The sequence below is a fragment of the Neocloeon triangulifer genome, unplaced genomic scaffold (assembly GCF_031216515.1).
Source record: "Neocloeon triangulifer isolate White Clay Creek 2 clone unplaced genomic scaffold, ASM3121651v1 ptg000002l, whole genome shotgun sequence".
NCBI lineage: Eukaryota > Metazoa > Arthropoda > Insecta > Ephemeroptera > Baetidae > Neocloeon > Neocloeon triangulifer.
Window position 1 is genome coordinate 6,792,671 of NW_026775545.1, and position 12,089 is coordinate 6,804,759.

The 12,089-nt window shown below is 36.3% G+C and overlaps 3 protein-coding genes and 1 long non-coding RNA gene across 9 annotated transcripts; 3 read left to right on the plus strand and 1 right to left on the minus strand.

Annotated features, from left to right (window-relative positions):
- Nucleotides 1–18: 18 nt before the first annotated feature.
- On the plus strand, nucleotides 19–4,589 carry LOC132205099 (CUB and peptidase domain-containing protein 2-like). Its single transcript, XM_059633970.1, has 6 exons — nucleotides 19–170; nucleotides 1,202–1,329; nucleotides 1,477–1,583; nucleotides 2,199–2,320; nucleotides 3,428–3,714; nucleotides 4,114–4,589. Exons 1-6 carry the CDS (start codon nucleotides 86–88, stop codon nucleotides 4,306–4,308), a joined length of 924 nt encoding a protein of 307 aa, XP_059489953.1. The 5' UTR covers nucleotides 19–85; the 3' UTR covers nucleotides 4,309–4,589.
- A 361-nt stretch (nucleotides 4,590–4,950) lies between these two features.
- On the plus strand, nucleotides 4,951–5,695 carry LOC132205037 (uncharacterized). Its single transcript, XR_009442650.1, has 3 exons — nucleotides 4,951–5,141; nucleotides 5,516–5,588; nucleotides 5,641–5,695. It is a non-coding gene; the product is annotated as an uncharacterized LOC132205037 (long non-coding RNA).
- A 128-nt stretch (nucleotides 5,696–5,823) lies between these two features.
- LOC132205034 (uncharacterized) lies at nucleotides 5,824–8,557 on the plus strand. Its single transcript, XM_059633854.1, has 15 exons — nucleotides 5,824–5,895; nucleotides 6,147–6,180; nucleotides 6,239–6,303; nucleotides 6,356–6,458; nucleotides 6,504–6,736; nucleotides 6,807–6,905; nucleotides 6,958–6,997; nucleotides 7,062–7,126; nucleotides 7,178–7,510; nucleotides 7,572–7,685; nucleotides 7,744–7,768; nucleotides 7,823–7,887; nucleotides 7,938–8,043; nucleotides 8,096–8,337; nucleotides 8,394–8,557. Exons 1-15 carry the CDS (start codon nucleotides 5,827–5,829, stop codon nucleotides 8,406–8,408), a joined length of 1,608 nt encoding a protein of 535 aa, XP_059489837.1. The 5' UTR covers nucleotides 5,824–5,826; the 3' UTR covers nucleotides 8,409–8,557.
- Nucleotides 8,558–8,618: 61 nt separating this feature from the next.
- LOC132205035 (lysosomal acid glucosylceramidase-like) lies at nucleotides 8,619–11,904 on the minus strand. 6 transcript variants are annotated; one of them, XM_059633860.1, is made up of 11 exons: nucleotides 11,829–11,904; nucleotides 11,271–11,469; nucleotides 10,944–11,141; nucleotides 10,705–10,834; nucleotides 10,397–10,550; nucleotides 10,178–10,338; nucleotides 9,879–10,116; nucleotides 9,669–9,813; nucleotides 9,537–9,616; nucleotides 9,194–9,477; nucleotides 8,619–8,825 (listed from the first exon to the last, which is right to left on the minus strand). In XM_059633860.1, exons 2-11 carry the CDS (start codon nucleotides 11,338–11,340, stop codon nucleotides 8,726–8,728), a joined length of 1,560 nt encoding a protein of 519 aa, XP_059489843.1. In that variant the 5' UTR covers nucleotides 11,341–11,469; nucleotides 11,829–11,904; the 3' UTR covers nucleotides 8,619–8,725. The 6 variants fall into 6 exon arrangements, with proteins under 6 accessions (XP_059489843.1, XP_059489840.1, XP_059489839.1 ...); XM_059633857.1 differs by having other exon boundaries at nucleotides 11,271–11,503; nucleotides 11,829–11,887; XM_059633856.1 differs by lacking the exon at nucleotides 11,829–11,904 and adding an exon at nucleotides 11,556–11,802 and having other exon boundaries at nucleotides 11,271–11,500.
- Between the last annotated feature and the right edge of the window lie 185 nt (nucleotides 11,905–12,089).

Below are 12,089 nucleotides of genomic sequence, written 5' to 3' on the forward strand. Positions count from 1 at the left end.
CGCGCAGCTCTTGCTTTTCATTTACTTATTTGTCAGCCTCCGCGGCGGCCACAGCACCTGCACACCCGCCAGCAGCGACTTCGGCATGTCCAGCAGCGCTCGGCTGCTCATCTTTGTCTGCGCCGCCCTTGACCTTGTCACCATCTCTTTTACAACATTTGCTACAAAAGGTAAAAAGTATTTTAATTAATAATATAAAAAAAACAATAAACTTAAGTTTTCATTTAAAAATATTTTTAATTTCTTGATAATAATTTTTAAATACAATTTTATTTCTTGTCTAATTAAAACTTTAATACTATATTTTAATAATTTTTACTTAAGTAGTGTATTATTGATTTAAAAAAATATAGATAATAATTTCTGGAATCTAGATATTGTATTTTTTGCAATTGGAAATATAAGACTCACAAAAGTCAATTGAGATAGTAATCAGAGGGGAATTAATATTATAATACTGATATGAAATATTACAATTTTCTTACTCAGAATACGCACATGAATATATACAACTGAATAAATCAACAGAGTTTAAAAATAAATCAATTAACAATGCTATATAAAATTAAGTAGTTAAAATTATAAGGAATTAACCTCCTTTAAATTAACTCACAATTAAAATTAAAAAAGCAAACACCTTTAAAATAAGTTAGAACTTAGAATTAATTAAATTTTACAGTACAGAAATATTTTGAGTTCAGCGCAATAACCAGCTTAATTTTTTTTGCACTAATTTAAGTAAGGATATTTGATTCAGTGGAAATGATAGTTTCAGTCTGCTACCTCCTCAAAAGTGGACCCATAAAGCTTAATTTTTTTTTACAACTTATCTTCTTTTTAAGTGAGTGAAGCTTTGTGTCTAATTTCCAGTCTAAAATAATTACATGTGTTTGTGGGTGATTTGAGACTAAAGTCATTCAAGTAAATCATGTATCTGTATCTTTAATTTTTTCCTCATTTTTCTAACAAAAAAATAACACTTCATTTGGAGAAATTCACGTTATTTACCACAGTAAAAAAGGTGTGCGCAAGCTATAAAGTAAGCAACTGATCGCACTGCTTGTTAGAAAGAATTATCCGTGAATAATCGGCTGATTCGTTTCTCTCAAATCAAGAAATTATTCTCGCTTTCATAGAATTTAGGTCTCTATATACCTCCAAAAATACTGATGATCAATGTATTTTTTCTCCTTTTTTTCAGATGATTTGCTGCAAAATTGCGGGACAACGTCAGTCTTTGCCAACCACCGGCAAGGACGACTGCGGGAGTCGGGAGTCAGCAGGGTTGTTGGGGGCATTCCTAGTCCGGAGGGATCATCCCCTTGGATGGTGAGTTTCTTGATAGTTTTTATAGTATGCAATTAGTCAATTCCAATCGACTCAAAAATTCTTTACTTCTTTTTATAATATTGCCCTGCATCAAATCCAATATAAACAAATCTTGAATTGAAACTGAAAAATTCTCTTTTTTTTTAGGTCTCTCTACAACTTTTGCACCCAGGTATGGGCTATGTTGGACATATCTGTGGAGGAGTTTTGATTCACCAAAGTTGGGTAGTCACTGCGGCCCACTGTATAAAAAAGTAAGCAACACCAATTTGTTAAAGTTCAGAAAAAATTAATGAAATATATATAATTAAAATAACAATGATTTAATAAAAATTTTGCATAACTTTGAAATAAATGATCATTATTTTTATTCTATTTGCTTAAGTAAGTGTGCAAGTATGGAAACTGAAAATTGTGTTTCAGTAAAGATAATGCACATGCCAATATGATGCATTTAGTTGTTGCTTGTGACCTGTATAAAATACAGCTTTAATTTCAAAAAAACTTTACTCTAACGTAAAAAAAGAAAGGTGGTAGAAACAAATAATTATACTTAGATAAATATAATAATAAATAAATGCAAGTTATCTTGATAACATCCAAGAAACCTGTGAACAATTTCAATTTTTTTTTTTTAATTTAATAAAATGTATAGTTTGATCATTATTTTAAAATAATTACGTTGTGAAGTTAGTTTATTTTAATCCTCTTCGAATGAGATGTACAATTTTGTACTTCTATAGTCTTATTTCAGTTATTTCTAGACGAGGCTAGAAATTTTCACTGCCACACATATACATTCTAAATTCATACCTAATTTTTTTAATCGACTGAATCATTTCAATAATTATTCTTCTAATGAATTCCAGTGAAAAGTACGCCCTTCCGATCTCCCATCTGTGGAGCGTCCAGTTTGGCCCGGAGCTGCGGAGGTTTGCGATCAAGGAGATTGTTATTCACGAGAAGTTCGCCGGCTACAATCACGACATTGGTGCGTAAATACATGCATTCTAATTAATTGGCAGTGCCGTTTGACAACGAAAAAGATCGTGACGATCTCGCGTTCGTCTCGCAGCGAATAGAGTGTAATCCGCCGCACAGTTACGATTATATTTATTTTGAATCGGGAGCACCGAGCGAGAGAGTCGAGGTTGAAAAATCAAAATATACATGAACATGATTAATTCAGGAGCGGTTTTGATTTAATAGCACGGTGTGTGTGCGCTTGATTTGTATAAGGGAACGAGCTTTTCTAAATTGAACGCCCCTTAATTATCTGCCGAGACTTCGAGAGTGAGCGTCGACTGAAATCAATTAAAATGCCAATAACTGATGCATGAGGAGTACACTGGCTAAAAAAATAAAATATACAAACGAGAGAGTTCGATGCGCAGTTTGACTTTGTTTGCTTTGCATGGAACAGTTATTTTTGTCAAGCGTCTCCGTTCGAGGAAAATGAGCAGAGCAAAGAAAGCGAAAATAAAGGGACAGCTGCTGCTTTTCAGTAATTCGGTCGATTAATTTGTAAATTACCTTTTTGCATAAAAAGTGAGCAGATGACTCTCTCTGTCTGGACAGCTAATTTTGTATTCGCTGCAATTAAACATCACATCCAATCGCTTTCTTTCATTTACGATCTTATTAAACGCACTATTAACCACTTTCTCTGACTGTTGTTTGAATGATTTGTGGTCGCGTGCGTGCCGAAAATAGAGAAATAGACTTGGGTGTCAAGAGCTTGGGTGAAAATGATCGCAAATTTTCTCACGAAAAAATTTACATTTACACGAATGCGTGCGGTATAAAAATGGAATTTTTTAAATAAAATTATTCGTTTTTGCTCATCAAATAGAGTGTCAGTTCAAGACCACTTGTCTTATTAAAACGTTGACCCAAATTTCATCGACAACAGTGGCGTTTTTTTTTGCGGTGACAATAAGCCGGTTATGAATTGCAGATTGATTTGCTCGCTCGTGCAGCTAGGGAAAGTAAAACCTACATTTTTACACTTTTTTCGCGAATTCTTTTCCTTGCTTGCGGTCACACACTTTTAATCGCCTCAACACTTTCTTTCTTTCTTTTGTTGTCCCCATTCCAGCCTTGGTGCAATTGTCAACCCCTGCCCCGTACGTGCCCGTGTGCCTCCCAAAGGGTGGCCAGGGCTACCTGGGCGTTCGATGCGTGGCCAGTGGCTGGAGCGGCGTCCCGGCGCCCAACATCCTCACTCGAAGATCCGGCGCCCCTGGCCCCAGAGCTCATGTGCACCTGACCGTCGTATCCAGCAGTGTCTGCCGAAACCTCTACCTTTCCACATACAACCTCACCCTGAACGCGGGCCACCTGTGCGCGTCAGGAAAGGGTGGATTGACGTCAGGAACATGTCTTGTAAATTGCAATTATTTTTTATTATTTAAAATTATTAAAATTATAAAATGTTTACATTATTTTGTTTTGTTTTTAAGTTCATATAAATTTAAATTTTTTCAATTATATTTTTTATTTTAAATTATTTATAAAATATCCTTAATCTTATTAATATTTTTTATAATTTTTTGATAAAAAAAATTGTATTAGGTATTAGAATTTTTAATATATATCTTTTGACAAGAAAAGAACAAACATCAAAATTGAAGATTGAAATTTTTTTGAAATTATGATAAGTTATGATTTAATATTGAAACAGGAAATGTTTCGAGCTAAATGGATCATTTGCATGAGTTTTATTTTCTGCGACTGAACTGTATGAGAATTTTGTTTTAACTATTCTAATTCTATCAATTCCAGGGTGATTCTGGAGGACCCCTCCAGTGCAATATGGCCGACGGAAGGTGGTACTTAGCTGGAATAACTGCTTTCGGGTCGGGCTGCGGCCGGCCTGGCTATCCCGATGTTTACACCCGACTTGCATATTACCTGCCCTGGATCAACGCGCAGATCAAGAATTTCCCCACCGAGGATAGAAGAAAAAATGTCTTATAACTTCAGCTGTAAAATGCAACATCTGCATTATTTGCAAAAATGCAAGCGCGGGTGGCGTCTGTGGCCGTGATGTCTCTGGCTTGCTTTAAAATGTGATGAAATTCGCCGAAACCTGACCATTCATATAGATGTTTTAGAAAGCCAATCACAAAACTAGATAGGACAAATTCAGATTTGCTAATTTTTATGCGGATTTTCAATTTTGCACTCATAATTTCTAGTCACTTGTTATATGATTACTTTAGTTTTTTACTTATCTCTTATAGAGAGTTTTTATTATTGTTTTATTATATTCTTTTTACACAAAATAAATAATAATTTTACTCAAAAAATGCAGTGTAATTTTTATTTGATTACACTTGTGACCTCTCATTAACAAGGAGAGTCCAATCGCACTTGGCATTTTCCGAATGTCACACGCGGGAAAGCACATATGAATTATGATAAGCGTATTATTTGTGCTTCTGTGGAAATCGGAAGCTGCATCACTGATGTGTATCCTGCATGTGTGGTGGTGACGTTGACAACGCGACGGTCTTGCCGTTCGATTCTAAAGGCGTGCGCGTGAGAGTTGCCGGTGTTGCTGTGTCCCACTATGGCGGCTGTTCCGCTTTTAATTGTCCAAACGGCCTTGGTGCTCGGCGCTGACGAACTCAGGAAGCTGCGGCCGCTGCCATATTTTTCTCTGTTTCTGCCGAAGCTTGATGAAAAAATTCTGGTAGTCCCGCCGCGAGCCATATCATCGATTTTCAGCGTGAATTCACGCTGCAGATAGCATGCAGCACTTCTATCATGCTGCACTGGGTATAGCCCTTTCAATCATATTTCTATCGGTGAGTTTGATTAAATCAAATGTTTTAACAATTGATAATATTTCATCAAGCACTCACTTATTTGGAATATGAAAAATGAATCTTTATTGAAGCATAAAATTCACGAGAAACGCATGTTTTCTGAGTCTGACCGCATCCATCAGTATTTTTTAACTGACTCAAACAGTAAAAAATTGTATTGAAGAGTTTTCATTCCTCGGATATAATTTATGGAATTTATTCAAAAATAATTTTCCATTCTGAAGTATTAATCCAATTAGTTAATTATTTTTGTGTTTTAACAATTAACTAAAAAAACAATTATTTATTAATCTATTATACATTGTGAATTCAACGAAAAATTAAAATTTCCTTTTATGCAATCTGCTTCGTAGCAATTTGATTTGATACTTTCAACTGACGAAGAAGAATATTACTACGATGATCACGGTTCTGATGTAGCGGATGGTCAGTTAGCCAAAAATATTTACAAAAAATATTACAAAAATTTATATTTCAGGTATCGTAAAAGGATCTGGACAATCTGTTACACCGTGAGCTCGTCTGTCGTTTTGTAAATTAACCAATCTAATATTAACTTTTCTTCTAGGGCTGGTAATAAAATTTTATTAAAAAATCAGTTAGAAGCTTAATTTAGAAATATCAGTTTTTTATTTCAATTTTACTGATTAAATCTGGTTCCTTGATGTTATGTAATACAGGAAGCACCGAAATGCAGTGCCCAGTTTGCCCAGAAATATCATGCAAACCAGACGTGAGTTTATTCAATTATGCTTATTTACAAAGAAAAAATAATATAATCCTCAATAGAAAGTTTCGATTTTATTTTGCTAACTTTTTCTCGCTCTGTAAATTTTAAATGCAATACTGCCGAGTTTTCAGTAGCACAATAGATTTTTTGCGTTAGTGGCTACTTTCCGGTGCAAACAAATGCGTCGAATGTTTTCCACCACAGTTTTTAATTTTTGCACAACTGATACGTGATTCGTTTGTTTTTTCTTTCAGAGTTCCATGACTGATGGAAATGGAAAGATTTTAGGCGAGTATCTTTAATATTTATAATAAAAGTTTAAATTAAATGAAATTTTTTTCAATAGTCGATATAAAAGAAGGAAAATTGCGGTCAATCAACAACAAAACTTACTTTTTCGGCGTCAGATCGGTCGGCAATTAAATTTTTTTTCTAAACTAGTTAGCTTATTTTGCATCTTTAGACCAAGGCAGACGACGCTGAAAGTGTATGCTGCAAATTGGGAATGCGCCTATTGGCGGTGGAATCATTTGACGATATAGCGAATCTTCAAAAGCTCCACAAAGGTTAAAATTTAACAACTTTTTTAAAAGAAACTAATGTATTACTAGATATTTTTGAGGGGTACAACTTCTTCTGGACAAGCGGTCGTTTATCAAGTGACTGCAACGATGTGGTGGGTTGGTGCTCCACAGGGCGAACGTCTCCCAAAAACACGGTGTGGAAACAGCAAGCAACGTCCGTGTACGGTGATTGCGCCATACTGAAGCTTTACAATGACGACGTTAAGAAATGCGGCGTCGATCGTAGCTCTTGCTCAAGTAAAAATAATTACATTTGCGAGGTAATTTAAATTTGTTAAGCAAAAAGGCGTAAATTTCAATTTGCAACTAAATTTAAATACATTTCTCTAGGCACCCGGTCTCAAGCATGAAATGAAAGACAAAGTGCGAGCTAGACAAGGACAAAAATGCACCGCACCAACATGCCCTGCGATTAATTGCACAAAAAACGTAAAGACGACTTACTAGAAAGAATGCATAAAATTAACTTTTTATAATGCAGAACATGTACTTCGAACCTCCATCGTACACACGTTTAAATCGTAAAATTCAGTTCTAAATATATCAATTTGTCTTAAACTCCAATGCCAATTTCTTTAATTAAAGTGTCTGGAGAACTTGGTAGAATTCAACTTGTTGGAAACCAAACGTACTTCATCAGCAAAATAAAAGTACTATTTGTATTTTTTTTTTACTAAAGAAATAATTAGCATATTCTTTAGCTGAGATTCAAGGAGGCTTTAGACGCTTGCTGTGCCATTGACATGCGGCTCGTCAGCATCGAGAATCGAACCAAAGGCAATCAGCTCGAGGACTACTTGGAAATTAACGAGCAGTACTGGACGGGCGGTTCTGATCTTGGTTGTGAGGGCAACTTTGGCTGGTGCGGTCAAGGAGGACAGGAGTTTGGCCGGAACATTCCGTGGTTGTACTTGGAGCCGAACAATGCCGAGGGGAACGAGCACTGCGTCAACATTGATATGATTGCCTGGGACAGCGTCAAGTTCACTTTGAACGACAACAACTGCGACAAAATGATGAAGTTCGTCTGCGAGGTTTGATGAAAATGTCATTTCAATATATTGAATTAACGAGCTAATTTTTTTTTCACTACAGTCCAAGAAGCCTGTACTTTTGGGATCTGTAATGACTACGGTCGCTCCACCCGTTGTCGTCACACTTGCTGATTGCACCAGGGCCATGTGTCCACAGCACGATTGCAGAGAATCGGTTTGAAAATCATAAATATTTTTTTTTTTTGCGCTGATTCATAATTTTTTCAATGAAGGACCCTGAGCTTATGGATGATTTCGGTAAAATTATCAAATAATTGAAATGAAAAAAAATTTAGTAAATTTTTAATTCAGTCAATGTGACTTTTGGTGAGCCAAAAACTGCGTGCGGTAGGACAATGTATTTGAGCAAGAACAGGGTACAAATTTATCTAGAGTCTTTAAAAAAATTTCCGCATCAAATCTTTAGGTCAGCTTTGCGGATGCTAGCAAGGCGTGTCATTGCTCTCTGAAACTGAAGCCCATCACAATCGAGACGGCGGAGGATCAGGCTTGCATCGCCGAAGTCATTCAAAGTACACTAACTTTTATATTTTATCAAAAAAATGGACTAATAATTTTCCACAGAGGAATACCAAAAGAAAAACGCAACCGTCTGGACGTCCGCCAGTGACGACATGTGTCCTGGCAAGTACACTTGGTGCGGCACCAACAAACTGATGACCACTGACGCGCGATGGCGTAAGGGCGAGCCCAGTTTGAACAACTGGCTGCAGGCCTGTGTGGCGCTCCACATTGGCAACAACCAAACTCAACTCAATGGACTCGCTGACTACAAGTGCAGTCGCAAATTCCGATTTATTTGCGAGGTGAGTTTTACAAAAAATTAATTCATATTTGATTGAAAATTTTAATTTATTAAAAGGTTATGAAGAAATAATTAAATACATGCCAAAGGCTGGATTAGGATCTACTTACTACACAACAGTTTTCGCTTTTTTAGGAATTGTTTGCTCATGGCTTATGTGGTTTCAGGATTTTTAATAAAAGTAATAAAATTTCAAAAGTGTAACAATTGGCAAACAGAAACCTTTTTAAATACGCCCTTAACACTATATGGTCATTACTAGTTGTAATAAAAAAAATCAAATTAACGATTAATTTCATTAATAAGCTTTATTTTCATGGATGTAAAAAGTTTTGATCCCGAAAAAAATGTACTTATTAAGCTTGATTAGAGGTTATAATTTTATTCCGTTACCAATAAACGAGTGTGTGTACCGAATGCTTTGCTGCTGTGAATCTGATGGTGCCTCTCTTTGGGTCGGCCAGGATAAACGGCACATCCAATCCTTTCCTACAACATTGTAATACGAAAACTTTTTAACGCGAAAAATAAATTGATCAAATTGTGCACTTCTTCCATTTACCGCGCCTCATTAACTGTAAAAGCGCACAGTCAGAGTGTTACTCATTGAAAGAAGTAAATATGTAAAAGTATAAAAGATGGTATCTTTAGCAAATAAAAATTTTCGCCGAGCACCGTGAAATATGGAGGAGAAAGTAGGATTAATTGTATTTTCTGCTTCAAAAACATCCTTGATAGGGTCGTGATACAACCTGCGCTGCATGCATGTAATGCGGATTGCCGACCTCTTATATTATTTCTTATTAAATTTATAAGCCGCGGCTTAGTAAGTAGTTATTTCATTGAAAGAAACTCACCCGTTAAAAACGACGACAACCATGGCCTGATCAGGCCGAAGAAATGCGACCGCCTGGAGGGCACTGGGTCCCTTCTGCCGACCAAGGTGCACCCTTTTCGAGCCCTCGTGGATGAATTTTGAAAAGTGGCCCAGAGCGTAAAACATGGGCTGTTTGTAGAATTCCTGATTCTCCTCGTCCACAATGATCGCCGAGTCGACAAAGTTACTTGCCCAGTTTGGCCCACCAGTTTTGTCTAGTGCAAAATTCCAGTCGATCCAGCCAGTGACCCAGTGATTTAAATCCTGATTTTTAAGATTGTTAGTTTATTTGATTAAATTGTTTTATATTTCAAAATTCATACTTCAATTATATCTCTGGTGTACATTTCGCCCCTGGCCCACGAACCCAGCATTACTTTTTCCTTCTCCCAAGGTTTGTCACCTAGATATAAAATTAGAGATTTTTTCTTTTAATTTTTTAGTTTAAATCTCACCAACACAAGCTTCCGTCCCTAAAATAAATTTTTCCGGGTATTTCAAGTGCGTCCGAGTAAGTGACTGCGCAGGGTAGAGAGTATCCCAGTACCAATGCACTCCAATTCCATCGATGTACGACTTGGCGTCTTCGTTTTGGAAAACCTTAAATTTAATTTTTAGAAACTTTTAGTAATATATCAAAATTGAAAAAAAAAAAATCTTTGTACCAATTCAATCCACCAGGGAAGCAAAAATCTTTGATCGTCCAGTGCTATTAGTTTAGTCGCGTTGTGTTGCGAGTTTCTCAACTGAGGGCCTAAATTATTGGCAATCCAGTCTCTGTGGGCTTGAGGACTCCAACCCAAGGAGTTGAACCTGTTAATGGGGATTATTCCGTTCAGAGGTTCATTGCCGGTCGTCAGACCCCAAAATTTCAAGTCGTTGTTTTTATATTCATCCAGGAACCTTCGAATAATAATTTGGTTAAATAAGCTGATGAAAAAAAATAAAATGCTTTAAAATTTACATTATATGGTATTTTGCCCAAGTGGCAAAAAATTCTTCATGCAGAAAGCCAAAGCCAGAAAAATCATTGTTTGTTTTCATCCACGGTGGTGCCGACCAAGCGGATGCAACCAGCTTTAATGGCTTCCCGCTAATTTCTTGCGCCCTTTTGATAATTGGAATCTGTAAAATATTGAATTAATTGTACTATAAATTACATTTTTTTTTTTAAATGCTTCACTTTGTATTCAAAATCTTCAGAAGTGAGATTAAAATTCGACAGGCTTGTATCATTTTCGCTGTCATCGTAGGTATACGTGCGTGTAGAAAAGTCGCAGCCACCAATTGGCACGCGTCCAAAGTTGAGCTCAATGCCCTCTGATGAAAAGTAGGATCTGAAAATAAAAATTCGAAGGAATTTAAAAAAAAAATTAAATCAGAAATTTTCTAATTAATTACGTATCTCTTGATTATAAATGTGAGGAATTTTTTTTAGCAGTAAATTCATAATTTTTCAGTTTCATATTATTATTATTATTATTTAATTACTTCAAAAGCGCGTCTTGCGCCTCGGTGTTGTTGAGTTTCAGCAAATTTAGTCCTGCGGAATCAGTAAACGCGGTTCCAAAGCCAAACACCTTTTGAAACGTTCTGTTCCTGTTCACGGTGAATTTAACTCCTGCAATTACGCAATTTGCGATATTAAATTAAATTAACCCTCAAGCAGCTCATGCTTCGGAGTTCAATTATAATGAAGATCATTTATCATTATGGTTTGGATTTATTACCACTCGGGATTGTGCTGTTGGAGAAATTCCCCACTGATTTTTCAAGCCGCAGGCCATCAATCGATGATGAGTATATGAGGAATTTCCCGGCGGCCACTTTATCTGCCGGCTCGATGGTGTCGCAGTAAGTGGAATTGCAAACGCACACGGTTCCGCCCTTGTTGAAGTCTTTTGGGACGCACGGATTTCTCGCAAAGCCTACAAATATTATAAAAATTTGTTTTAGATTAATTTAATATAAAATATTTATTTGAAAATTCTAATCAATTATAATTTTTTTAACGAATTTGATTTGGGATGAAATTTTTAGTTATATAAAATACTTACTTGTTGAAGAATACAGAAGAACTATTAATATGATGCTTAAAATCATTCCAGGTTTGTTTGAGAGCGACATATCGTCCTCGCTGTGCTGCACCAATTATCAATAAATCAGCTCATCAGAGCCATGGAATCAATTTAGCAGGGAGGTGACGCAAGACGCAATGATAACTGTGTGTCTTCATACGAGATGAAACCACCCGAGCTGTTATGCAAATGTCAGTCACTGCGCGCTTCTTCTATGTGTATCAGAGAAATTTCAAATGCAATCAAATCTCAACCTTAACCTACGATCACTGAGAAATCAAGAGCAGCGTGTGACACTCTTCAGCTGAGAAGACTTTGAACACTATTACGCGTTCTCAGGCCGCGAGTATAATGCGAAGCGAAAAAAGAGAAAGTGGTCAGCACGCTGCAGGACTGATTTAATTCGTATTATATACGTGCTGATGTTAAATAATAAGCGGCGAGGCGCACTTCGGTGTGTGTCACATTACGTTGCCTGCTAATTTTCCTCCAGTGATGCAAATGCGTGTGTGCCATAAATTTTTTGGAACAACTCACAAGTGGTGTTGATGTAATATTTCGAACGGGCTCTTGGCGTTTTAAAGATTAATGACGTTTCTGGTCCAATGCCAAGCAGTAACTGCGGGGAGCAACTTTTTCTTCTCCAGATGTCAAGTTTAGACCGTTTTTATGCATGTTTATACAGCTGCGTTTTTATTTCAAAGTAGTAGTCTTTCGACACATGTTGAAGTTACAAAACATAGAGCCGCGTGATCTAGTTCAACTTTTTGCTTTCAATTATTTCATTTAAAAAAATAT

Coding starts and splice junctions, on each gene's coding strand:
- LOC132205099 (XM_059633970.1), top strand. CDS start 86: ATGTCCAGCAGCGCTCGGCTGCTCATCTTTGTCTGCGCCGCCCTTGAC. Junction 171..1,201: donor TACAACATTTGCTACAAAAG/GTAAAAAGTATT, acceptor CCTTTTTTTCAG/ATGATTTGCTGCAAAATTGC. Junction 3,715..4,113: donor TGACGTCAGGAACATGTCTT/GTAAATTGCAAT, acceptor TATCAATTCCAG/GGTGATTCTGGAGGACCCCT.
- LOC132205035 (XM_059633860.1), bottom strand. CDS start 11,340: ATGTCGCTCTCAAACAAACCTGGAATGATTTTAAGCATCATATTAATA. Junction 10,835..10,943: donor CAACAGCACAATCCCGAGTG/GTAATAAATCCA, acceptor GCGTAATTGCAG/GAGTTAAATTCACCGTGAAC. Junction 8,826..9,193: donor GTTGTCGTCGTTTTTAACGG/GTGAGTTTCTTT, acceptor ACAATGTTGTAG/GAAAGGATTGGATGTGCCGT.
- LOC132205034 (XM_059633854.1), top strand. CDS start 5,827: ATGTTATGTAATACAGGAAGCACCGAAATGCAGTGCCCAGTTTGCCCA. Junction 7,127..7,177: donor ACTTCATCAGCAAAATAAAA/GTACTATTTGTA, acceptor CATATTCTTTAG/CTGAGATTCAAGGAGGCTTT. Junction 7,769..7,822: donor TGAGCTTATGGATGATTTCG/GTAAAATTATCA, acceptor TTTTTAATTCAG/TCAATGTGACTTTTGGTGAG.